Source organism: Anomaloglossus baeobatrachus, chromosome 2 (genome assembly GCF_048569485.1).
Source record: "Anomaloglossus baeobatrachus isolate aAnoBae1 chromosome 2, aAnoBae1.hap1, whole genome shotgun sequence".
Taxonomy (NCBI): Eukaryota; Metazoa; Chordata; class Amphibia; order Anura; family Aromobatidae; genus Anomaloglossus; species Anomaloglossus baeobatrachus.
In genome coordinates this window covers 534,280,762-534,307,989 of record NC_134354.1, presented here as the reverse complement: position 1 = coordinate 534,307,989, position 27,228 = coordinate 534,280,762, and the positions used below count along the sequence as shown (strand labels likewise).

The window sequence follows — 27,228 nt, the reverse complement described above, 5'->3', positions numbered from 1 at the left end:
TTCAGGCATAATCGCTTTGACGAATCAAGTCCTTAAAGCGTAGACACTTCTGTCTACTGATGGGCATCTTGTCAGACAGCAGATGCTTGCTGCTTCATTACGAAGATATTTATTTAACACCAAATTCATACTGCTAGTAGTACAATGTCTGAGCTGCGTACTGTATATAGCGTTATGGCGCTCTGGTGATTGCATAGAGCTCCTGCTAGATCTGTACATCTAGTCAAATATACAGTATATCACAAAAGGGAGTACGCCCCTCACATTTTTGTAAATATTTCATATCTTTTCATGGGACAGCACTGATGGTATGACACTATGATACAAAGTAGAATATATATAATATATATATAATAGAAAAGTAGTTAGTGTAAATTTGGTGTGCCCTCTAAACTACTGGTGGATTTCCTGACGAAGTGGGGTTATACCATTTTTCCTCCTTGTTGTCATGTGACTCATTGTTAAAAGTTTTCAGGTGTGGATGTGTTAAATTTGGTACTCATACATACTGGTAACTGGAATTTCAACATGGCTCCTCATGGCAAAGAACTGTTTGAGGATCTGCAAAAAAACCCCAAAAAAACATTGTTCCTCCACATAAAAATGGCCTTGGCACCCTGAAACTGAGCTGCAGCATGGTGGCCAAGACCCTACAAGACAGGTTCCACTCAAAATTGGCCTTGCCATGGTAGCCCAAAGAAGTTGAGTACATATGCTTAGCATCAGATCCAGAAGTTGTCTTTTCAAAATAGATGTATGAGTGCTGATAGCATTGCTGCAGAGGTTAAGGGGGATGAGGGGGTCAGCCTTACAGTACTCACACCATACGCCGCATACTGCATGAAATTCGCCTGCATGGCTCTCATCCCAGAAGGAAACTTGTTCTAAGGATGATGCACAAGAAAGCCCACAAACCGTTTGCTGAAGAAAAGCAGACTAAAGACATAAACTACTGGAACCATGTCCTGTGGTCTGACGAGACCAAGATAAACTTATTTGGTTCAGATGTCAAACGTGTGGCGACCACTAGGTGAAGAGTACAAAGACAAGTATGTCTTACCTACAGTCAAGCATGGTGGTGGGAGTGTTATGGTTTTCTACTTCATTAGTGCTGCCAACTGTGGGGAGCTACAGTTCATTGAGGGAACCATGAATTGCGAACATGTACTGTGACATACTGAAGCAGAGTATGATCCCGTTTCTTCAGGAACAGGGCCGCAGGATGGTATTCAATCACAACGACCCCAAAAACTCCTCCAAGTCGACCACTATCTCCAGATCTAAACCCTGTTGAGCATCTGTGGGGCCCTCTCAAGCGGAAGGTGGAGAAGCGCAAGGTCTCGAACATCCACCAGCTCCGTGATGTCGTCATGGAGGACTTTAAGAAGATTCCAGTGGCTCCTGTGAAACTCTAGTGAACTCTATGCCCAAGAGAGTTAAGGCAGTGCTTGAAAATAATGGTAGCCACACAAAATTGGGCACAATTTGTCCAGTTTCACTTAGAGATGTACTCACATTTGTTGCCAGTGGTTTAGACATTAATGGCCGTGTGCTGAGATATTTGGAGGGTACCAAATTCACACTGTTATACAAGCTGTACATTGACTATTTTACATTGTATCAAAGTGTCATATCTTCAGTGTTGTCCCATGAAAAGATATAATATATTTACAAAAATGTGAGGGGTTTACTCACTTTTGTGATATATGTTATCTTCATATAACCACCAGAACTAAGTAGACCTAAACTGTCTGAGGTTCAGGTGCCAGTTTAACATGACAAATGTTCTGGTTTGGTGCAGGAGGCTTTGAAATGGTGAAATGCTCATTTTCTCATTCCTTAAGAAAAAAAAAATTCTAATTAAAGGGGTGGTCCACTACTCACCATTAGTGACCACATCGCTGTCCAATTCACAGGGAAGGCTTTTGTCAAATACCTTGCGTAGTACATTCTTCCTCCGAGCGGCGCTATTGTGGTCCGCTCATCCCCATCACGTGACCCCCAGGCACTGGTGATGTCACGTCCACTTCCAGTTTACTTGACATCACCGAGGCGGCCCAAGTGTTCCTGAGTGACTGGGTTGTGGGTGGAGTTTCACTGCTCATCACAGCCAAGCATCGCTCGCTCCTGCTTGCGGCGCTCTACAGCAAAGGAGAGAGTGCGCGAGATGCTGGGCTGTGAGGAGCGGTGAAACTCCTTCCACAGCCCAGTCAGTCAGAGAGATTGGGCCAGCTACGGTAATGTTTGATCAACTGGAAGTTGATGTGACCTCACCGAATCTCAGAGGTCACGGAGTCCGGGGGGTCACTTGATGGGGATGAGCGGACCGCAATAGCACCATTCAGAGACTGAATGTACTATGCAAGGTGTTTGACAAAAGGCTTCCCTATGAGTTTTACAGTGATGTGGCCACTAATAGTGAGTAGTGAACCACACCTTTAAGACAATAGGTCATATATTTTCTCTTTGTTTGGTGTGGAGATACCATGAAAATAAGCTCTCTTGAAAATAAGTTCACTTCAATATGTTCCAAGCAATTACCGAGTCATGGGTAACTTGGGGATTTTTCTGGAAGAGTTCTAGTTTCCCATAGTGTTCCATTTTATTCGGTACACAAGTCACGCCTGTCCAAGCTTCTGGTTACAAGTGCCAAGCACCCGAGCATGGTAGGGCTCACTGATAACTATTCATTGTGTTGGGTCTGTGATCTATCCGCAAAAATAACAGATGGAACATGAACCAAATGAGGTCCCTTGTGTTCTATTGCGTCAGCGTGTAAGGCAGAAACCATAGTAGCAAGTGACAAAAGGCATCCTCCATTACATACTTTTGACTCCATTTGTCTCATTATGCTCAATGCCTCTGTCGTAGTTCCATCCGAATTCTGTTTTTCTGGATGGAAGCTCCTGATGAACACGGCAAAGATGTCTGAAATGTAGAGGATAACAAGCCTTAGGCTGCTTTCACACATCCGGTTTTAGCAGAGCCGGCCAATCCGGCTCTAAAACCTATGCAACGGTTGCGGCGACAATACCACATCCTTTGCATAAGTTTTTGATATGCGGGCTGTCCGGTTTTTGCCGCTTGCGGCAGGCTACTGAGCATGCGCAGTGGAAAAAAACGCATGCGGCGGTCGGATGCGGCGCAATGCGTTTTTTTTTGCCGGACAAAAAAAAGTGCCATGCAACGTTCCATCCAGCCGCCGCATCGGCTAAATCTGCCGCATGCGGCAAAAACCGTACCGAACGCAAGCCCATGCGGCACGATACGGCACTAATGTAAGTCTAAGCAAAAAAAACGGTTGAGGTTTTTCTGCAAAGGGCCGGATTGTGCCGCACAGGAAAAACCGGATGTGTGAAAGCAGCCTTAGGGGTACTTTGCACACTACGACATCGCAGGTGCGATGTCGGTGGGGTCAAATCGAAAGTGACGCACATCCGGCGTCGCTGTCGACATCGGAGTGTGTACATCATTTTTACTACGATTAACGAGCGCAAAAGCGTCAAAATCGTATGATCGGTGTAGCGTCGGTCATTTCCATAATTTCGGAAGGACCGATGTTACGATGATGTTCCTCGTTCTTGCAGCAGCACACATCACTGTGTGTGAAGCCAAAGGAGCGAGGAACATCGCTTTACCAGCGTCCCGGCTGCAATGTGGAAGGAAGAAGGTGGGCGGGATGTTTACGTCCCGCTCATCTCCGCCCCCCTGCTTCAATTGGCCGCCTGCCGTGTGATGTCGCTATGACGCCGCACGACCAGCCCCCTTAGGAAGGAGGCGGGTTGCTGGCCAGAGTGACGTCGCAGGGCAGGTAAGTGCATGTGAAGCTGCCGTAGCGATAATGTTCGCTACGGCAGCTATCACAAGATATCGCAGCTGCGACGGGGGCGGGGACTATCGCGCTCTGCATCGCAGCATCGGCTTGCGATGTCGTAGTGTGCAAAGTACCCCTTAGACTTTTCATAACTGCTGACTTTTACTTCACTTTCCTAGGTATAAACTCCTAAATATTACACCTCTCATAGTTCCAGCCATTACATTCTGGTATCGGTAATTGAATGGGTTATGTAACATAGCATTCGGAGTTCTTCTGTGTAGCCCCTGTTGCATTGCAGTTATTTTCTGCACATTTCCATCCAGTGACAGCTAGAATTCAGTAGAGCTCCCAATTTGTAGAGAACACTTGAAATTGAACACATTCCAGGTCCGCAGTGTGTGCAACTATATTAACAAATGCGAAGTATTTGCTGCAAGAAATCAGTTGTGCTCCTGCCAGCAGGCGTATAGAGTGGTGCATTGCAGCCGCCTGGAGAGAGCCGGACATTTCAAGATGTATTTCTAAGGAAAAAGTACTGATAATGTGGCTGAAAAGCACAATGTTATGTATACTGTGCTTGTTTATGAGCAGCACAGAATGGCTGTCTGTCAGGTCTCGCCGCTCCTCTTCACACATGAGGTGGAAAAATGAAAGCTCTTTTCAGAGTAATTGCCTGGGCTGGATAATAACAAGCGGCTCACAAACTATTATATGATTTCTCTCCCTCTCTAGGTGTGCTGCTCGGAATTGCAATACGGACTGGAAGCCCTTTAAGTCTTAATCTGGCTGAACCGGTGTGGAAGCAGCTGGCAGGCATGAATCTGACCATTGCTGACCTCAGTGAGGTAAGGGCGGCTTTACACATATAATATATGTAAATGTCAGGAGAAGAGGTCTCCTAATACCCCTCATTGTGGAGGAATAAAGATTCTCGCTAAGCACATAATTCAAGATTATCCTTGACTGGCCGGGTCCTAGCAGGGAATATGGACGCTGCATACAACATTTGCCTTTTAATCCTTTTCATATTTACAGGTGGATAAAGACTTCATTCCTGGACTCATGTATATACGCGACAATGAGGCAACATCGGAGGAGTTTGAAGCAATGATCCTGCCGTTCACAGTGCCCAGTGCCAGCGGGCAGGACATCCAGCTGAGCTCGAAGCACACACACATAACCCTTGACAATCGAGCCGAGTATGTCAGGCTTGCCATCGGCTACAGGTGGGTAGAACAGCAATTGTGTCACTTGATATCGCTCTTTCCCTTGGTCTCAGCTTGTTGGCTCTAATTGATTTCAGCAGCTGATAATAGTTGGATGGAGCTATAAAGGTTGTCGTGGCTTATTGGGCGTTGTGGTTTCAGAACAGCAGGACAGACAGATTGCGGCTTTAGGCTAAGTTCACATGATGCCATGAAAATTGCACCATCCTACAAATTGCTGAAGTTTTCTGACAACGGCTAAAAGGACGTTTGCCCTATTGTAAGCTGCAAAATCCCTCCATTTACACATTGGAAAACACTTAGCTCTGCAATCTGACATGGTTTTGGTTGCACTGCTGCTGCAGCATTCATTGCAGTCAACCTGTGAAACCAGTCTTAAAGGAAATCAAGCACCAAGTTTTTACTAATTAATCTGAGAGACAGAGATCCTGTGTCCAGCGATGTCACTTATTGGGCAGCTTTATGTAGTTTTGATAAAATCACTGTTTTATTAGCAGGAGATTCACTAAAGGACTAGTAACCCTGCTGCCAGGTAGTCCAGCATAGTCATAAGCTCTGTATAATCCCACCCTTACCACTGATACAGTGTACACAGAAAGCTGCCAATATGTGATATGAGTGGGTTTATACAGGACTCCGCATTCAGAGAATCGGTAACTCTGCAGTAGATAAAACAGTGATTTTTATCAAAATTGCAGACCAGTAAGTGATACATCGCTGGAATCGGGGTCTCTGTCCCTACATCATGCTGCTCTCAGAGTAGCAAAAACTTAGTGACAGATTTAGTGTCCATACACCTTAGATATCTGTTGGTGACTGAGCATTCGTCCTACAGTTATTCTGACCTCACACATGGACACATTGACATTTGCAATGGTCAGAAAGCTGATGGAGGGGCTCGGGAAGCAGCTTATCTTTTGGGAGAACAAAATGATCCGGAGCTTTATTCTTCTAGGGAGATTTGCAGGCCCTACATCCACAATGGTTGGATGGGATTGGCTGACTTTTTAAAAGGAACCGGTTACCTCCCAAAATGCTCTTTACCTGCAGATATAGTAGTAATATGCAGGGAAATAGCAGTTTATTCATGTCAGACTAGTTCTAAGCAGTGTCGTTCCAGGGAGGAAGTTTCCATGTACCTGCAGTTGCTCGTGTCTAGTCATTGGAGCAGTTGCAGTCACTGCTTAGTACACATTGAGCACGCTGTGCTCACTGGCACATTGATTGACAGCCTGCTCTGCACACACTGTAACGTGGAGTGACACCCGCGCTCTGCACCGCCCCGGTGAGTGGATGGTAGTGACTTCAGGGGATATAACACTCTCTCTGTACCCGTACTTTCAGCCTAACCTGATTGAAATGCTCTATACCTGCAGATTGCTACTACGAGGGGCGATCCAAAAGTAATGATAATCAATAATGAACACAATGAATATATTACAAAAAAAAAATGTTCTACATAGTCTCCTAACACGTCTATACATTTAGTCCATGTCTTTTCTAAACTTAGAATTCCCTTCGAAAAAAATTCTTGATCTTGACCCTCAAAAAAATCCCCAACGGCGGTTAGCACGTCGCTATTGTTGTAAAATTTCTTGCCCCGGAGGTATTCCTTCAGGCAAGGAAAGAGAAAGAAGTCACTGGGGGCTAGATTTGGCGAATAGGGATGGTCTTCCACCATTTCATAGCCCGCTTCTTGAATGGTTGCTATGGCAACTGCAGCTTTGTGAGCCGGCGCGTTATCTTGGTGAAACAGCACTCCAGCCCGCAGTTTGCCGCGCCTTTTCTCCTTGATAGCCTCCAGCAATCTTCTTATTTGTTCTGCGTAGTAGGAGCCCGTAATAGTGGCTCCCTTCTCCAAATAGTCCACCATAATAATTCCTTCAGCGTCCCAAAAAACGGACACCATAACCTTCCCTGCTGAGCTTGACACTTTGAATTTCTTCGTTGTTGGTTCGTCGGCTTGTTTCCATGTCATCGATTGTTGTTTAGTTTCGGTATTAAAGTGGTGGATCCAGGTCTCGTCCATGGTCAAAAACCGTGACAAAAAATTCTCCTTGTCTGCTTGGAACTTTTCGAGATTTGCTATTGAAATGTCAACTCGTTTCTTCTTTTGCTCGTCGGTTAACATTTTTGGCACCCAACGCGCGGAGACCTTTCTCATATGCAATTTTTTTTGCAAGGATTCTTTGAATACCCTGTGATCCCTGTGACCTCAGCTACATGCCTGATAGTCACTCTTCGATCTGCCAATACAACTTCTTCAACTTTTTTCACGTTTTCTTCATTGAGGGACGTGGATGGGCGTCCTTCACGATGTTCATCTTCCGTCGCTGTTCTTCCCAGCTTAAATTCCTTGGCCCACCGTGCAACTGTGGAATATGGAGGAGAAGAGTTCCCCAATGTTTCCACCAAGTCGCTGTGTATGTCTTTGGTAGTCATTTTTTTCAAGCAGAGGTATTTGATGACCGCTCTGAGCTCGTTTTTTTCCATTTTGATGTTCACTTGTCGTCAGTTTATATTCAAAGGAATGTAGCTCCCGGGAATCGTGGCCTATTTAAGTGATTTTTTTTTTCCCCTGGACTAGTGGGTACCTAAGAAGAGAGAAGAAAACATTTTATTTTAATTTCTGTGGCAATAGAAATAACCGATTATCATTACTTTTGGATCGCACCTCGTATGTCTGACGGTAAATGGTGTATTGGGAGGTGATGGGTTCCCTATAGGGTGCAGAGACCTTATAGCATTTGATCACAGTTTGATATCAGAATGCATTTTGTTCATCTCTCTTCTGTTTTGACCAAGTTATTTATACAGAAAATGTCATCATAGCTACTGCTAATGAACGTATACCCAAATCTACATGAACTATGGGTATTGCTGCAATTCAACCTGGGCTGTTAAGACTCTGGGCTGCAGCCAGGGGGCAGTGTGGGCCGAGAATCCAATCTTCATATAGATACATGGCTACATAAATGCCGGGCTGAGGGATAAAAGAGGCAGCAAAATCATCTGTTATTCACTAAATATAACAGCAATTATTGAGTTTATATCCATCATACAACAATAAACAAGGACAATAGTGCAGCATGTAGTGCGATTCCGGCTGTCAAAATGATGGACACCGCTGTGGAATTATAGCAGACCCTGGTGTAAGATAATGGAGTCCTTCAGGCACAATTGCTGTCTGCTGTAAGGTGACGTTCTAAGCCGAAGCCATAGCACAGATGTGAACAGAGCCTAAGTCTATGTACCGAAGCTTGAGCCAGCAACCAGGGCAAGTATTGTGCTAACCTGGTAACAATGTCAGCTTAGAACAAATACTGCAGACTGAAAGAGCAATATATTAATATTCACCATGAAAAGTAATGCTGCCTGCTCCAAAAGTAATAATAACACCGTTGTGCCACCTCCTCTGCAATAATATGCAATGTTGTGCCCTCATTGCGCTGCCTGCGTCTGGCTACTGCCATCTTCTAGGCCTGAAGCCTACTGACGGAGGGCTGTGGATCAGGAAGACTATGGCAGACCTCATGGCGATCACCACTTTGATCAGGCATACCCTGCCAGGACGTGCACTCAGCACTGGCAACACCACTTATTTATGTCCATTTTTCAGGTTTACATCCAGGGCAATCGTTCCATGTACCTTCGCTATGTCAATGCAATGAACTGATTCCCAGCGCTGATCTTCATTGTCTGTCCTTTTTGCTTTTCTCACTATGTGTTATGTATCATACAAACAGTACTATATTATTTCTGTAGCGTTGTAGCTAAACCTTTCGTCCAGTTATGTCGCCTTCGCTGGCTGTGGCACTGTAAGGTCCATTCTCCTGTACCGGCCCTGTACTATGCCAGGCGGAGACAGCTGGCACCACTTGATAATGAGAGATGATGTTTTTCGTACTGTGCTCCTATTTAGTAATGATAGGCTGGAAATCAGCTCTGCTAGAGATATTTACTGGAAAATGTAGTGATTTTTTTTTTTACCTACATTGTGAAAATAACATGGATAGGCCTTTATCAGAAGCCCGAGCCCTGGGATTTTCTTGATGTGAAAAATAAGAAATGCTTTCTATAAAACTACATGAGGTCTGATCAGCACTGAGCAATGGGATTTAGAAATGCGATTCATGTCTTTCCATCTATCGCCTTATGTAAACCAGAATACCAGGCACATAGGGCTTCTGTGCTTAGCGAAAATGAAACGCAAGGATAAAAGCTCCATTGATTTGTATCATAGCAATATTGGTAGGAACATTTAGAGATCCTTTGTTCCAGCCTTAGGACATTTTGTTACTTAGTGACAATTTCTGTTATTTCTTGAACCTGTTCTGAATGAGTTACTGGACTTACACGTGGTATAGATCATTTCTAGTTTGTACTATTTCAATCTCTCCAGTAAGTCACTGCAGTCTTTGCTCTGGGCCTCTCCTGCCTTTTTGGTTACTAGGATAGGAAGTAACTGTCTGGCAATGGCCATATGAGCTTCCATAGGACTAACTTTTTAGTCTTCTCTATTGGTCATTCACACTGACGAGATCCTTCCCATTTTTCATGTGAAACATACTGTTAAGATCCACTTTACAATCTGCCGACAGAGCCCACAAGATTTTTATAGGGTTACTACTGGTATCCATGATGATGGGATCCACCTTGGAGACATGTTGACCATAATCCTGTTTAATCCTGCGTAGTAAGGTTGTTTCTCTTTCTTTATATAGGTTGCATGAGTTTGATGAGCAAGTAGCTGCAGTGCGTGAGGGGATGGCACGCGTGGTCCCGGTGCCCCTGCTTTCTCTATTTACTGGTTATGAACTTGAAACCATGGTAAGTCTCAATTCTGTGTTTTCTCTTCTTGTCCATTGCTTGGGAGGTGTATGTTCATCCACATAGTTTTGCCATAAAGAGGAGGAATTTAAATGGGTTGTCTGGGCATTTAATATTGATGACTTATTCTTTGGGACAGGTCATCAATATCAGATTGGTAGAGGCTGCCGCTAGGATCAGCTGTTATTAGCTGTAACTGCTGCCAATAACTACACATCGGCACCTGTTCCCTTGGATAGGAGCCGAGCAGCAGTACTCAAATGTCCGACAGCAGCTGCTAAAGCAAACAAGATTTTAGGGTGTATAAAAAGAGAGATTAGATCCCGGGATCCCAATGTATAGTTACCCCTCTATAAATCACTTGTAAGGCCACATCTGGAATATGGGATCCAGTTTTGGGCTCCACATTTTAAGAAGGACATTCAGAATTTAGTCAGTTCAAAGGCAGGTAACTAGACTACTACAAGGAATGGAAGGCCGGCCATAAAATGATAGGTTGAAAAAGTTAGATATGTTTAGCTTAGAAAAAGACGTCTCAGAGGAGATATCATTTGTATGTATAAATAAATGTGTGATCAATATAAAGGACTGGCACATGACTTATTCCTTCCACAGACAGTACTAAGGACCAGGGGGCACTCACTGCGAGTGGAAGAAAAGAGATTCCGACAGCTAAATAGGAAAGGGTTCTTTACAGTTAGAACAGCCAGACTGTGGAATGCCCTACCACAAGAGGTAGTAATGGCAGATACTATAACAGCTTTTAAAAAAGGGATGGATGATTTCCTCAGTACACACAACATTGTTGGTTATAAGTGACTTAGGGACAAAATGTAGAATTGGTGGAGGAAGATTGAACTAGATGAACCTAGATCTTTTTTCAAACTATGTAACAATGGCCGCAGCTGTGCTGTTCAACATTCACGTACGACCGACACCGGAGCGAATGACAGCTGATTGGTCGGTGCAAAGAGCATTATATACGTGGACAACCCATTTAGGGCTTGTCTATATCTACTGTTGGTAAAGTTTTACATATAGCCCTTTTACAATATTCGTATTCGCCTCAGTGATACAAGAGTACCTCTAGCTTGGGAGCCATGTAGGGTGTTATATTGGGGAATTGTAATGTTTACAGTTCTTTTGTGTATGCTCAAGTAGTAGATTCTATCCTAATGCAAGCAGTGGTCATTTGTAGCTAAAAATACCTTCCCCCATAGACATAGTATAGACCTCTATAGTCCTGTTTCGTTTATCCATAGACCACGGTTACACTTCAGGGAATTTGATTATTTTTGCTACCGCTTTTCACTTACTGTAGACCTAGCAAGCAGGAGGCATTATATCGGAGATTTGCAGAGAATACATTTTACTAATAGTGGAAGTCATACTATAAAAGTCAGTCAATAAAATAGCTAATTGATTTCTGCTGGAGCAACACATTTATTATAGATATTCCTCTCCGCAAATTACATCCCAGCACATTGTCGCCATTTGTAGGTTTCCAGCCTGAGTTGTCTCCTTCAGAAATCCAATTAATTGAGTTGAGTCCCTATGGAGTGCAATATCGGTATTTCTTTGTCGCTCCATTGGGAGACCCAGACAATTGGGTGTATAGCTATTGCCTCTGGAGGCCACACAAAGTATTACACTTAAAAGTGTAAGGCCCCTCCCCTTCTGGCTATACACCCCCAGTGGGATCACTGGCTCACCAGTTTTGTGCTTTGTGCGAAGGAGGCAACACATCCACGCATAGCTCCACTTTTTAGTCAGCAGCAGCTGCTGACTATGTCGGATGGAAGAAAAGAGGACACATATAGTGTCCCCAGCATGCTCCCTTCTCACCCCACTGTGTCGGAGGTGTTTGTAAGGTTGAGGTACCCATTGCGGGTACGGCGGCAGGAGCCCACATGCTGATTCCTTCCCCATCCCTTTTTACAGGGCTCTGGGTGAAGTGGGATTTACCGGTCTCCAGGCACTGAGACCGTGCTCCATCTACAGCCCCTGGAGAAGATGCTGGATGGAGCGGAGTACATCAGGGACATGGCCCTGCTTCCTCAAGGTACTCTGTGTCCCCGTGCATTTGGCGCTCACACCGCAGCATGCTGGGTGTTGTAGTGCGCCAGGGGACATCAGCGCTGCGGCGCCTGTGCCATGGCCTCATTCAGCCTCGCTGAAGCAGGCTCATTTATGGGAACTGGTCGCGCCGGCCGCTGGGACTGCGGCGCGGCTGGCACTTGTAGTGCGCCGGGGACTTCAGCGCGGCCTGCGCTTTTACGGCGGCCGCGCTGATAACTAGAGTCCCCGGCTTTTGCGGCCTGTTTCCGTTCGTTCCCGCCCCCAGACCTGCCAGTCAGGAGAGGGGCGGGACGCTGGCCGCTTCCAGTAATCGGTCGCGCCGGCCGCTGGCAGCGGCACGGCTGGCACTTGTGGTGCGCCGGGGACTTCAGCGCGGCCCGCGCTTTTACGGCGGCCGCGCTGATAACTAGAGTCCCCGGCTTTTGCGGCCTGCTTCCGTTCGTTCCCGCCCCCAGACCTGCCAGTCAGGAGAGGGGCGGGACGCTGGCCACTTTTATGAATCGGTCGCGCCGGCCGCTGGAACGGCGGCGCGGCTGGCACTTGTGGTGCGCCGGGGACTTCAGCGCGGCCCGCGCTTTTACGGCGGCCGCGCTGTTAACTCGAGTCCCCGGCTTCTGGGCCTAGTCTCCCTTCGTTACCGCCCACAGCCCTGACAGTCAGGGTAGGGGCGTGACGCTGCATAGAGCAGCGCTGAGAGCTGGAGTATGTTTTGCATACTCCACCCCTCTCACTGTGTGCACTGTGAATCCGGATTCCCGCACTTTCTCAGGCACGCCCACGGCTTCCTTCTCTACAAGGACGCTGGCAGCCATTAGTGCAGTTTCTGTACGATACAGAGACAAGTGTGGAAGACCCTGGCATTCTGATAGTCACACAATCGCTGTAACAGGCGTTAAGCAGCACCTGTGGTGCTAACCCCACTAGTGCAGAAGTGCACTTATAGATATGCTTGTACTATATACATTGCACTGTTTGGTCGCACGTTGTATATACCCTCCTGGATTAGGCGGAGGAGTTATCAGCATATTCTCTGTGTAAAACAAAGGTGCAGAACCACATGTTTTTCTATACAGCTGGTACAGCATGTACGGCTATACGGCCGGCAGGTCACATAGACTCCCATTATATGCACTAATGGCCAGGGGATGAGGACGGTGTCTGCAGTATTTACTGACAGTTTTTCTGAGACTATGGCTATGATACTAGAAGCCTAGCAGTCCGGACATGTCTCTCACAATATGGGCACTGTTGAATCACTGATCCATGGCCCCCCTCAGTGTGAATAACTAACAGGCATCCCAGAGTCACGGCTCTGCAAGGACGTCAGTCCCAGACAGCCTAAGTGGGCTCGCTATCAGCGGCCTCGGTTTCTCAGGGTCCTAACAGAAGGGCTCGCTGTGTAATGAGGCGGAAGTAGCGGCTCAGGATTCTGATCCTGAGACCGCTCTCAATCTGGATACACCTGATTGTGACGCCATAGTAAATAATCTTATAGCGTCCATCTATAGAATGTGGGTTATTTCTCACAGCTCCTCCAGTGGAGGAGTCAGCTTCACGTATTTTTCTGGACCACTCTGCCTTCAGAGAGGCAGTCCAGGAACACCACGCTTATCCAGATATGCGCTTCCCCAAACGGCTTAGGATACATGTTATCCCTGTCCCCTGACTTGGTCAAGGACTGGACCCAATGTCCCGAGCGGCATCCTCCAATCTCTAGGCTTGTAGCTAGATCCATAGTTGCAGTGGGAGATGGAACTGCAAAATCAAAGATGCTGCTGACAGACAGATGGATCTCTGGTCGAAAGCCATCTATGAGGCTGTCGGCGTTGGCTCCGGCATTCTCTCCCTTGGGGCACTCCAAGCTATTTCAGCTTGCCTTACACAGATTGATACGGTTACACGTACATCTGTGCCGCAGGTGGCATCCTTAACCTCTCAAATGTCTGCATTTGTTTCTTACGCGATTCAGGTTGTCCTGGACTCTGCGAACCGTGCGGCGGTAGCCTCCGCTACTCCGTGTTTTTAAGCAGAGCCTGGTCTACGCGTTAAGTGAATGGAAGGCAGATCTGCTTCCAAAAAAGGTTGCCTAACCAGTTGCCTTTTTCTGCTGACCGACTGTTTGGTGAGCGTTGGATGTAACCATTAAACAGTCCAGAGGTAAGGATTCATCCTTTCCTCAGCCCGGACACAACAAACCCCAACAGAGCAAGAGGCAGTCGGGGTTTTCGGTTTTTTCGAGGCTCGGGCAGGTCCCTTTTTTCCTCGTCCAATGTGGACTCAAAAGGATTAGAGGAGCTAAGATTCTTAGCGGGCTCAGTCTCGCCCAAAAAAGCGACAGTCTGAAAACCCGCTTCCAAGGCGGCTTCCTCATGACTTGCGGCCTCGGTCGGTAGCAGGCTCTCCCGCCTTGGCGATATTTAGCTGCCATAGGTCAATGACACCTCCCGGCCGGGCCGCTGCTCTTCTGCAAACAGGGTGCACTCTATAGGCAGAAAGAGTGATGTCCCCCGTTCCTCTTCAGGATCAAGGTCACGGTTTACCCCAAATTCTTTGCGGTACCTATAACAACGGGCCGTTCCGTCCCGTTCTGGATCTAAAAATGCTCAGCAAGCTCGTGGACACCAGGCGGTTCCGGATGGAATCCCTCCGCCATGTCATCGCCTCAAGGTCCCAAGGATATTTCCTAGCATCGTTAGGCATCAAGGATGCTTATCCACACGTGCCGATTGATCCAGAGCACTAGCGTTTCTACGCTTCGTTATAGGAAACGAACACCTTCTGTTCGTAGCTCTACCTTCCGGCTAGCGACAGTCCAACTGGTCTTCGCCAAGGTCAGGGCAGCAGTAGTCACAGTCCTGCACTCTCAGGGTCACTCTGTGGTCCCGTATTTAGACGATCTACTTGTCAAGGCACTCTCTTAGGAAACATGCCAACTCTGCCCGAACGTTGCGCTGGAGACTCTCTAGAGTTTTGGGTGGATCATCAACTTTTTAAAGTCAGATCCGACCCCGACCCTATCGATAACATATCTAGGCATAGAGTTTCTTACTCTCTCAGCGATAGTGAAGCTGCCGCTAGACAGACAGCATTCCTACGGGCTGCAAGCTCTTCTTTAAGAACCAGTCGCACACATTGAGACGCCTCATGCACTTCCTACGTAAGATGGTAGCAATGGAGGCAGTTCCTTTCGCGCAGTTTTACTGCGTCCACTACAATGGGACATTCTCCGCCAATGGGTCAAGGAGTCGACGTCCCTCAACAGAGTCGTCGTTCTTTCTCAGGCGGCCAAGGAATCTCTACGGTGGTGGCTTCTTCTCACCTCTTGGTCAAAAAGAAGGTCCTTTCTATCCCCGTCCTGGGCGATAGTTACGACAGACGCGAGTCTATCAGGGTGGGGAGCAGTTTTTCTCCACTACAGCGCTCAGGGTACGTGGACTCAGCAAGAGTCCACTCTTCAGATCAATGTTCTTGACACAGAGCAGTGTATCTTGCCCTACAAACCTTCCAACAGCAATTGGAAAGCAAGCATATCCGACTTCAGTCGGACAGCTCCACAGCGGTGGCATACATCAACCACCAAGGAAGAACGCGCAACCGGCAAGCCTTCCAGGAAGTCCGGCAGGTTTGATGTGGGTGGATGACACGGCATCCACCATATCCACAATTCACATCCCAAGTGTGGAAACTAGGAAGCTGACTTTCTAAGTCGCTGAGGTGTGGCCGAAAGAGTATGGTCTCCTCACCCGGACGGGTTTCAGGAGATCTGGCGCCGCTGACAGAGGCCGGACGTCGATCTAATGGCGTCACGGCACAACAACAATGTGCCAGCTTCATGGCACGGTTTCACAATCATCGAGCTCTGGCGGCAAACGCCTTAGTTCAGCATTGGTCGCAGTTCCAGCTCCCTTAGGTGCCATCTCTGGCATTGTTGCCCAGAGTACTGCGCTAGATCAAAACCGACTGCGGCCGCGCCATCCTCGTCGCTACAAATTGGCCGAGGATGTTGTGGTACTCGGTTCTGTGGTGCCTCACGGTAGGCTAACCGGGGGCACTACCAGACCAATCAGACTGGCTGTCTCAAGGGCCATTCTTCCATTTGAATTCTACGGCTCTCAACCGGATGGTGTGGCATTGAGTCCTGGAACCTAGTGTCGTTAGGATTACCTCTGGACGTGGTTGCCACCATGAGACAGGCTAGCATACCAACGTCCGCCAAGATTGACCACAGGACGTGGAAGATGTTCTTATCTCGGTGCTCGGCGCAGGGTGTTTCTCCCTGGCCGGTTGCATCGTCTATGTTTCCTTCCTTCCTGCAATCTAGGTAGGAAAATGGGTTGTCGCTCAGTTCCCTTTAGGGACAAGTCTCAGCGCTATCTGTATTTTTTTTCAGAAACGACGACTTCCTCAGGTACGCACGTTCCTACGGGGAGTTTGTCTTCTCAGCACTCCGTACAAGCGGCTGTTTGAGCCCTGAGATCTGAACAAGGTTCTAATTGCTCTCCAGATGCCGCCTTTCGAGCCTTTGAAGGATGTCTCCCTTCCCGTTTTTCACGGGAAGTGGCCTTCTACTAACGTTCTCGTCTCTTAGGAGAGTTTCCGAGCTAGCAACGCTATTATACAAACTCTCTTCCTGGTCCTTCACCAGGACAGGGTAGTTCTGCGTCCGGTTCCGGAATTTCTCCCTAAGGTGGTATCCCATTTTCATATCAATCAGGATATCACCTCACCTTCTTTGTGTCCTCGTCCAGTCCATCAATTTCAGAAAGATTTGCATCTGTTGGTTCTGGTGAGAGCACTCAGGTTCTACTTCCCGCATGGCGCTCCTGCGCCACCCGGATGCACTCTTTGTCCTTGTCGCTGGTCGGCGTAAACAGTCGCAAGCTTCCAGATCCACCCTTGCTCGGGGGATCGAGGAACCAATTCTTGAAACCTACAGTTCTACTGGGCTTCTGGTTCTCTCAAGGCCGAAGGCCCATTCTACCAGAGCCGTGGGTGCATCCTGGGCATTACGGCACCAGGCTGCGGCTCAGCAGGTGTGTCAGGCACCCACCTGGTCGAGTCTACTTACTTTTACCAAGCATTATCAGATGCATTCCTACGCTTCGGCAGACGCCAGCCTAGGTAGATTAGTCATTCAGGCGGCGGTTGGCCACCTGTAGGAGAGGGCCGTTTGACGGCCCTATCATGAGGTATTTTTTTACCCACCCAGGGATTGCTTTTGGACATCCCAATTGTCTGGGTCTCCCAATGGAGCGACAAAGAAGAAGGGAATTTTGTTTACTTACCGTAAATTCCTTTTCTTCTAGCTCCAATTGGGAGACCCAGCACCCGCCCTGTTTTCTCGGGGTTTTTCTGTTTTTTCGGGTACACATGTTGTTCATGTGGTATGGTTCAGTTCTCCGATGTTTCCTCGGATTGAATTGGTCTTTAAACCAGTTATTGGCTTTCCTCCTTCTTGCTTTGGCACTAAAACTGGTGAGCCAGTGATCCCACTGGGGGTGTATAGCCAGAAGGGGAGGGGCCTTACACTTTTAAGTGTAATACTTTGTGTGGCCTCCAGAGGCAATAGCTATACACCCAATTGTCTGGGTCTCCCAATTGGAGCTAGAAGAAAAGGAATTTACGGTAAGTAAACAAAATTCCCTTCTTTCTTTAATGTCCTTGTGCTTTAGCGCTCCCATTTTCCCATCTTCTTCCAGTTAATTTTAATAGACTTGATGAACTGTATCAAATATTGTCAGGGAGATTAAAATGAATAAGACTAATATCATATTGTTCCTTGATGAGAATTTAGCATTTCCATTCAATCCTCCTGTCATTTGCCTATGGTTAATTTCTCAATATTGTGCTTTTTATTTCAGGTGTGTGGCAGCCCTGATATCCCCCTTCATCTATTAAAATCTGTTGCCACGTATAAAGGAATTGAGCCTACAGCTTCTCTCATTCAGTGGTTTTGGGATGTGATGGAATCCTTCTCCAACACTGAACGTTCCTTATTTCTCAGATTTGTGTGGGGTCGGACCAGGCTTCCTCGAACAATAGCAGACTTCAGAGGCAGAGACTTTGTCGTTCAGGTAAAATGTTATTGCTATGATTTGTGTACCCGGTACAGTATTTTTTAATTTTTTTCCACCAAGTCTTTGTTCATATGTACTGGGTTTTTAGGGTTTTATCATGGTGTTTGTTTTACCTGGAAAAATTAGCTCAGCCGTGCTGCTTTTCCCATCAAATAGATGGAGGCTTCTGAAGCAGATGGAATCACAGTTCCATAGGCTCTTTGATTTGTTATCTGTAGCCACTTTTGTCTCTCTTGAAAAAAACATCTCTGTAAAAAATGTGCATTCAGAAACCACAACATCCAGGTCCAGCTTATAACATCTGTTGAAGTGAACCGCACAGAAAGCAAAGATCAGTGGTGGACCCAGAGAGCAACACTAGCAACTTTCACTTCAAACATTAGTAGGTGACGTTGGCCAACTCTATGAAGTGAAGTTTTGATTGCACCAACACTCCTTATAAACTGCACAGTCTGCTGGTTGGGAGAGATGACGATTGCTGTGTCCAATTTTGGTCTGCTGATCACATTGTCGTCCAAGCTTTCTCATAAAGAACACAACCATGGTCAGCTGTATGAGCGCTCCGGTATATGGGAGAGCCAGCTGAGATAGCGGTCAGAATAACGATCTGCTGACAGCCATCTAATTTGTATGTTCAGCTTAAGGCTTTGTTCACATCTCCTCTATAAGTTCCATTTTGAACCTCCATCACCGGTCCAGATAGAAATACCAGACACCTGAACATAAATTTGATTAGACCCATTATACTCAGAAGTCTTTCTGGTGTTACTGATGTCCGCCTTTCTGGGGGCTGGCTTTTCTGTTTTTCATATTTTACAGAAATGTTAAAATAGCGGAGATGTAAATGTGGCCTTATGTTTAGTTATGATGACCCCCTTGTGAACACCTCAATCATACCATACGGCATTTATAATGTACATATTGTGTGCAATTGTAGCCTAATCACTGGGAACACAATATTCATTGTTTCTTTATCGTTCCTTATGGGAGACCCAAACCATGGGTGTATAGCTACTGCCTCCGGAGGACACACAAAGTACTACACTAAAAGTGTAGCTCCTCCCTCCGAGCATATACACTCCCCGGATGACAAATCCACCCAGTTTCTTGCTTTGTGTGTCAGGAGGATCATACACACACATGCATCCTCTTTTGATTTTTCATTTTTTCTAAAGATTTGGAAGAAAAGCGGGTCCACTGGACTCCCGGCATGTCCCTTCTCACCCCCCTGGCGGCGGTGCTGTTAAGGTTGACTTCAGGGCAGGAGCCCTTCATGCCGCGCTCCTTCACCATCCCTTAGGGGCTCTGGCTTGAAGTTAGAGCCAACACGGTTCTCACTGCCTTGCAGGAGACCGGCCTCCATCCGCAGCCCTTTTGCAGGACCCTGCTGGACGGAGCACTGAACCCCCACCCCACCCAGGGACTGGGCCCTGCGTCTCAAAGCTAAGTATAGAGACGTTATTCAGAGGGTCCTTCTGCAATGTGGGGCACTTTTATTGGGGGGGACAGTGATTTACTTTGATAATGCTGCTTTTTACTGTGTTTCCGGCCGGTTCCACGGTTTTTACTGAGAACCGCGCCGATGATGCCTGATTGTCGGCCGCATGCATAACTCTAGGCCCCGGCTTCAGCCGCGGCCTAGTTTCGTTTCGTTCCCCTGCATGTCAGTCATGCAGGGGGACACTGCAGCGCCGCCCGCCGGCCGCTCTGCACAGGGGAGGACACTCCTATCTGAGGAGATGATTCCCTCCCCTGTACATCTCCTAAGCCCTCCGATTCCCGCTCCTGGGTTAACCCCCACCCCCCCCCTCACTCTGGCGCCATTTTCTCAGCGTTCTTAGTACACTGGTCGGCGCTGGCTGCTTTGCAGTGCAGAGGGAGTGAATATCTGGCTGGGGGTCCAGGCTTGGAATCCGGAGGGCACACATAATAGCGGCCTGATAAGTCACAACCTTTGGTTGTGCATTTTTATACACTCTCAGGGCATTCTGAAGGAGTTAATTCTTTATTATAGAACCTCCTCCTCAGCAGCATGTCTCACACTAGGAGCAAGGCTCCAAGGCTGTACACTACATGCTCTGCATGTAAGCTCATATTGCCTGAACCAGCACAGACCACACACTGTAATGGTCTAATGTGGTGGTGCCTCAGCCTGGAGTCTCCCCAGGCTGAACCCCTGTCTTGGGTAGCATCTTTTTCCAATGCTATTTCCCAGTCCTTTGCAGACTCCATTGGACAGTTGTCTCGGACGCTGCTAAGCATGCATCAGCCCCCTTCTCAGGGTGCCTCTGATGCTCCAGCTCGCTCTGCAGAGCTCACAGAGTCTGTTTCATCTAATCCCAGACCCCGTCCTCCTAAACGGAGACGCAGGGACTCCTCTCCTTCCTCGTCCCACGGCTCTGCCTCACGGGCCGAGTCACAAGGCGAGGAGGATACCCTTACTGTGGGCTCAGACGCTTCGTCTCTGTACCCCATTGATACCGATGGTGATGCAGATGTTAGCGATTTGATAGCGTCCATTAACTCCGTTCTGGACCTTAACCCTCCAGTGTCAGAAGAACAGGCCTCTTGGGTAGGAAAACATCAGTTTATCTCACCTAAGAGAGCAGGCCACTGTGACTAAACCCAGGGCCTGTCCTGACAAACGCTTTCTTAAGCGTACTTCTGACTTACTGGGGGCTCGGACGCTCTCCATGTACCCTATTGATCTGTCCGAAAGTGACGCAGATGCTAATGATTTGATTGCGTCCATTATATTTGTACTGGACCTCAATCCGCCTGTATCAGGGGAGCACCCCTCTTTGGCAGAAAAGCATCAGTATACCTTGCCTAAGAGAACAAGGAGTGTGTTCCTTATCCACTCCAGCATTCAGGTCACTGTGACCAAGCCCAGAGCTTGTCCTGACAGACGCTTCCCAGAGCGTGGTTCTGATGACTGTTTCCCCCTTCCACCAATGGTGGTCAAGGAGTGGGCTCATTCACCAAGGGTGGACCCTCCGGGGTCTAGACTTTCAGCCCGGACAGTTGTCGGCTCCTCTCTGAGGATCCCACTGTCCGCCAGGTTGTCCTTCTGGCCAAATCTATATATGAGGCGGCAGGGGCCTCGTTCTCCCCATCTTTGCAGCAGTGCGGGCTCTCAAGCCATCTCTGCTTCTTGGGAGGAGATGCATTCCCTCACCAGGGCCTTTTTGCCCGAATTGGTTGCCTTAACTTCCAGGCTTCAGTCTTTTCATCCTATAGCTGGAGACTGTCACCGCACTGCGGTGGCCTCGGCCACTTCCCTCGCTATCCGCAGGTTCCTGTGGCTTCGAGAGTGGAAGGCAGATGCTTCTTAAAAGGTTCCTTGCTGGACTCCCTTTTGCTGGGACCAGTCTATTCGGTGAACAACTGGATGAAATTATTAAGGAAGCTTTTGGCAGGAAGAGTACTTCCATGCCACAACCCAGGAAACCTTCCAGGGCAGGAACCAGTCGAGGTTTCGTTCCTTTCGTTTCCTCTAACTGGTCGTCCTCTAAGCCCTCGGCCTCGTCCACTATCTCAGCCAAGGTCCGTAAACCAACTGGCGCATGAAGCCGTGTCCTAAGTCGGCAGGAGCTGCTGCCACCAGGGCAGCCTCCTCTTGATTATCTGGCCACGCCAGTAACGTCCTTGGTCGGTGGCAGGCTCTCCCTCTTTGGCGACGTGTGGTTGCAACACGTCTTCGATCAGTGGGTGTGGGTTACCCTCTCCCACGGCTACAAAACAGATTTTTTTCTGACAACTCCCCCCTGCTCCAAGGCAGCCGCCTTCTCACAGGCCGTGGCATTCTTGCAGGCCAATGGAGTAATTGTACCAGTTCCCGACTGGGAACGGTTCTGAGATTTCTACTCAAATCTCTTCCTAGTCCCCGAAAAGGACGGTGCTTCCGACCTGGATCTCAAGCTTCTCAACAAGCATGTTCAGGTGCGGCAATTTTGCAGAAATCTCTGCGATCAGTCAATGACCCAAGGAGATTTCTTAGCATCCATCGACATCAGAGATGTCTCTCTGCATGTGCCATTCGCAGTTTCCCACCAGCGTTGGCTACGTTTTGTAATCAGAGAGGAACATTTCCAATCGTGGCTCTCCCCTTGGGTTAGCCACGGCCCTTTGTGTATTCACCAATTGCGGTGCTGATCCTCCAGGGGTTGGTAGTGATTCCTTTCCTGGACGCCCTTCTAGTCAGGGCTTCATCCAGTGCAGACTGTCAGCGGAGTGTCTCGCTCACTCTCGCCACGCTTGCAAGTCCACTCTGACCCCGACCCAGGAACTTACGTACCTAGGGATGCAATTCGAGACTCTGCTGGCGCTTGTGAAGCTGCCCTTAGTCATACAGCAGTCTCTTCATCTGGCGGTTCGCTCTCTGCTGAGGCTCCGCCGTCATTCCATCAGGCACCTCATGCAGGTGCTGGGTCAGATGATGGCGTCAATAGAAGCGGTTCCCCTTGCCAGTTCCATCTGCGTCCCCTGCAGCTGGACATTTTCCGCTGTTGGGGCAAGGGACTTCTTCCTTGCACAGACTGGTGGCTCTGTCGCCACAGACCAGGAGCTCTCCTTAAGTGGTGGCTTCGGCCCCTCTCTCTGTACCAGGGACGCTCCTTTCTGGCCCCGTCCTGGGTGATTCTGACCACGGGCCAGTCTATCCGGCTGGGGAGCAGTTTCTCCACCACCGAGCATAGGGCACTTGGACACCGTCCGAATCAGCCCTCTCGATCAATGTGCTAGAAATCAGGGCTGTAGTCCTTGGACTCGCAGCCGCCTAGCAATGTTGGAAGTTCAACATATCCTTCAGTGGACGGAGGACTCCGAGTCCACCATATCCGCAGTCCACATCCCAGGCGCAGAAAACTGGGAGGCAGGTTATCCTAGCCGTCAAACCGTGGGCAGCGGCGGGTGAGCCCTGCATCCGGCAGTGTTCCGGTCAATTTAGCAGGCGGGGCACTCCGGAAGTGGATCTATGGCATCCCGGCACAACAACAAGGTCCCGGTTTACGTGGCTCGCTCCCACAATCCTCAGGCCTTGGCAGCGGACGCGCTGGTTCCAGATTGGTCCCAGTTCCGTCTGGCCTACGTGTTTCCCCCTCTAGCTCTCTTGCCCAGAGTCCTGCGCAAGATCAAAATGGAGGGCCGTCGGGTCGTACTTATCGCCCCAGGCCCAGGCGAGCTTGGTTCCCAGACCTGCTCCGTCTGTTCGTAGAGGTGCTGTGGCATCTCCCGGACCGGCCAGACGTTCTCTCAGAGGGTCCATTTTCCACAACAATTCTGCGGCTCTCAGATTGACGGCGTGGCTCTTGAGCCCTGAATCCTTACGGCTTCAGGCATTCCTTCCAAGGTCATCTTCACTATGACTCAGGCTCGGAAGTCTTCCTCGGCCAGGATTTACCTCAGGACTTGGAGAATTTTCCTGTCCTGGTGTCGTTCTTCCAGCCATGCTCCTTGGCCGTTTTTTCCTTGCCGACCATCCTGTCCTTTCTACAGTCCGGCCTGCAGCTAGGTCTGTCCCTCATTCCCTCAAGGGACAGGTCTCGGCTCTGTCAGCATTGTTCCAGCGGCATATCGCCCGACTGGCCCAGGTGCGCTCCTTCATGCAGGGCGCATCTTACATCATTCCGCCTTACCGGCGGTCTCTGGATCCCTGAGACCTTACTCTGGTCCTCATGGCCTTACAGAAACCCCCCTTTGAGCCTCTTAGGGAGGTTTCGTTGTTTAGTCTTTCACAGAAAGTGGTCTTTCTGGTGGCCATAATTTATCTCAAGAGAGTCTTTTATTTGACTGTGCTCTCTTCGGAGTCACCCTTTTTGTTTTTTTTCGCCAAGACAAGGTGGTTCTCCGGCCAACTCCGGGCCTTCTTCCTAAGGTGGTGTCCCCTTTCCACCTTAACCAGGACATTTCATTGTCTTCCCTTTGTTCGGCCCCTGTGCATCGCTTTGAGAAAGCGTTGCATGCTTTAGATTTGGTGCGGACGCTCCGGATCTATGTGTCACGCACCGCTGTTTCTTAGGCGGTGCACCTCTCTTGTGTGCTGACCATACGTCAGCGCAAGGGTCTCTCGGCTTCTAAACCGACCCTAGCTCATTGAATAGGTCGGCCATATCCGATGCCTACCAATGTTCTCAGATGCCTCCCCCGCTGGGGATTAAGGCGCACTCGACCAGAGCCGTCGGTGCCTCTTGGGCTACGGCTCAGCAGGTCTGTCAGGCTGCCACGTGGTCTAGTCTGCACATTTTTTCGAAGCACTACCAAGTGCATGCTCATGCTTCGGCAGATGCGAGCTTGGGCGGACGCATCCTTCGGACGGCTGTCGCCCATTTGTGAAGTTAGGTTTCGCCTACTTCTCAGTTTCTGTTTATTTCCCACCCATGGACTGCTTTGAGACGTCCCATGGTTTGGGTCTCCCATAAGGAACGATAAAGAAAAAGAGAATTTTGTTTACTTACCGTAAATTCTTTTTCTTATAGTTCCGACATGGGAGACCCAGCACCCTCCCTGTTGCCTGTTGGCAGCTTTCTTGTTCCGTGTGTTTTCACCGGCTGTTGTTGTAGACAGAAGTTCCGGTTGTTCCGGGTTTTACTCTATCTCTACTTATGGGTGGATGTCCTCCTTCAGCTTTGGCACTAAACTGGGTGGATTTGTCATCCGGGGAGTGTATATGCTCGGAGGGAGGAGCTACACTTTTAGTGTAGTACTTTGTGTGTCCTCCGGACGCAGTAGCTATACACCCATGGTTTGGGTCTCCCATGTCGGAACTATAAGAAAAAGAATTTACGGTAAGTAAACAAAATTCTCTTTTTTTAACCACGTATAAAAGTTGTATGACATTACACGTGCTTACTCGGCACTGTGGCCAGAACTTCACTGGTTGTCTTTTTCCTGAATTCTGATATCCAGCAAGTTCCTTACAGGTCCACAGAACAAAATGACCACTACGCAGTCCAACACTAAAGGCCGCTTTACACGCTGCGATCTCGCTAGCGAGATCGCTAGCGAGTGTACCCTCGTCGGTTATGCGTCACGGGCAAATCGCTGCCCGTGGCGCACAACATCGCTTGGACCCATCACACTACTTACCTGCCTAGCGACGTCGCTGTGACCGGCGAACCGCCTCCTTTCTAAGGGGGTGGTTCGTTTGGCGTCACAGCGACGTCACTAAGTGGCCCGCCCAATAGAAGCGGAGAGGCGGAGATGAGCGGGACAAACATCCCGCCCACCTCCTTCCTTCCTCATTGCGGGCGGCCGCAGGTAAGGTGAAGTTCCTCGTTCCTGCGGTGTCACACATAGCGCTGTGTGCTGCCGCAGGAACGAGGAACAACCTGCGTCCTGCAACAGCAACGATAATCGGGTATAGAGCACAGTGTCAATGAGCAACGATAAGGTGAGTATTTTTGCTCGTTAGCGGTCGCTCGTACGTTTCACACTCAACGTCGCTAACTAGGCTGAATGTGCGTAACGAATTCCGTGACCCCAACAACATCGCGTTAGCAATGTCGCTGCGTGTAAAGCGGCCTTAATTTAAAATAGCAAGAATCGTTTATGTAATAACTATTATAAATAGCTTACAGACCAACCCACTGTAGGGTAAGAACAGTTCTACGCATTTTAAATTTAAGCTCTATGGGTAGTACAGCTAAGTTTGAAATGCGTAGGTTTATACCTACCTCACCTGTGTGTCTATAGCCTATTTTTATTGGTTACAAAATAAGATTCTTGCTATTTGAAAGAAGCGCCAGACTGCATTGTCCTTTTGTTTTCAAACCTATTGACGTCTGATTTGGTTGCAAAGCTCAGGAGACCCTTAATGCCTACAAATAGGTTTTGGTGGCACAGAATGGCACCCACATGACATGTAGATGTTATATGTAGATGTTATCAAATAAGGTTAGAGAAAGACTCAGCTTCTTATGTCTTATCTCGTCTGTACAGGTCTTGGATAAGTACAATCCTCCAGATCACTTTCTTCCAGAATCGTATACATGTTTCTTCTTGCTGAAGCTTCCCAGATATTCTTGCAGGCAGGTTCTTGAGGAGAAATTAAAATACGCCATTCACTTCTGCAAGTCTATAGACACTGATGACTATGCACGGATTGCACTTACTGGCGAGCCAGCAGCAGACGACAGCAGCGATGATTCTGACAATGAAGATGCCGATTCGTTTGCTTCCGACTCCACACAGGACTACCTTACAGGACACTAAGCGAGCCAAGGCTAAGGAAGTGGGCTCTCCTAATGCACTGAGATTCCCTGCATCTATGGGAACCTGGCAGTCCAAAGTTTAACAGTAGATGCTACAGATATATGAAGAAAGACTTATCGAACTTTGACATTGTGTTTAAAAGCGATGCGTAGGTGCCTATTCCTTATTACACTGCACTTCTATTGTGTTTTACTATGTGTTGTAAATGTTTACTACAGAAAACAGTGCAGTGTCCTGATGTGAGGCCGCACAGCCTTTTACATGTGAGTGCAATAGTTTTTTGTTTTTTTTCTTATTTAGTGTTGTATACTTGTGTAATTTCTTAATGGTTGCAAATAACCATATAGTGGAGAACATGAAAGTATTAATCATTTTCATTTCCCTCTCCTGGCAACCTGCTTATTAAGATGTTTTCAGATCAGTATTCCTTCCAGTTACATGTAAATTAGAAATGTGGGACATCCCAGTGTTTTCTTAACACTACTTCTGTTTTGTATATTTTGGCTCCCACTTTATGCTTTAAGTGAACTCATGTCACGGTCACTACTTTTTATTGGAAATGTGTATATAAGTGTTTAGTTTCATGATATATGCAACCTATTGTCCCTCAGAATAAACTGTGTCACTACAATATTTGACTTTGGTTTTTATTTCCTAAAACAAACATTTTTCCAAATGTAGTGGTGTTTTTAAAATTTCAGCTGACATTTAAAGGGAATCTGTCAATAGGATCAACCCTCCTAAGCCATCTCTATGGGCACATAGGTTTTAGGAAACTGAATAAAATTATATCTTGATATCTGCAATCAACTGTCTGTTCCAGAGAAAACCATGTTCTCTTATATGTAAATGAGCTGTTAAATGCTATGAGCTGAATGCTAATCTGAATGAGAATCTGCCTCTAGAGTTTATTTTAAATAAAAGGCGGCATTACTAGTGTGAGACATGTAATTTAACACAGACACAGTAGAGCTGAACTTTGTTTTCT

The 27,228-nt window shown here is 47.9% G+C and overlaps 1 protein-coding gene across 5 annotated transcripts in view; it reads left to right on the top strand.

Moving 5' to 3' along the window:
* Positions 1-26,871, top strand: part of HERC2 (HECT and RLD domain containing E3 ubiquitin protein ligase 2) — a 415,490-nt gene extending 388,619 nt beyond the window's left edge. For all 5 annotated transcript variants that reach the window (XM_075336618.1, XM_075336619.1, XM_075336616.1 and 2 more), the window contains exons 89-93: positions 4,550-4,662; positions 4,853-5,043; positions 9,768-9,873; positions 17,814-18,026; positions 25,968-26,871. In XM_075336618.1, the coding sequence (XP_075192733.1) occupies positions 4,550-4,662; positions 4,853-5,043; positions 9,768-9,873; positions 17,814-18,026; positions 25,968-26,240 (896 nt within the window). In that variant the 3' untranslated portion in view covers positions 26,241-26,871. The remainder of the gene's footprint in view (positions 1-4,549; positions 4,663-4,852; positions 5,044-9,767; positions 9,874-17,813; positions 18,027-25,967) is intronic.
* The last annotated feature ends 357 nt before the right edge of the window (positions 26,872-27,228 follow it).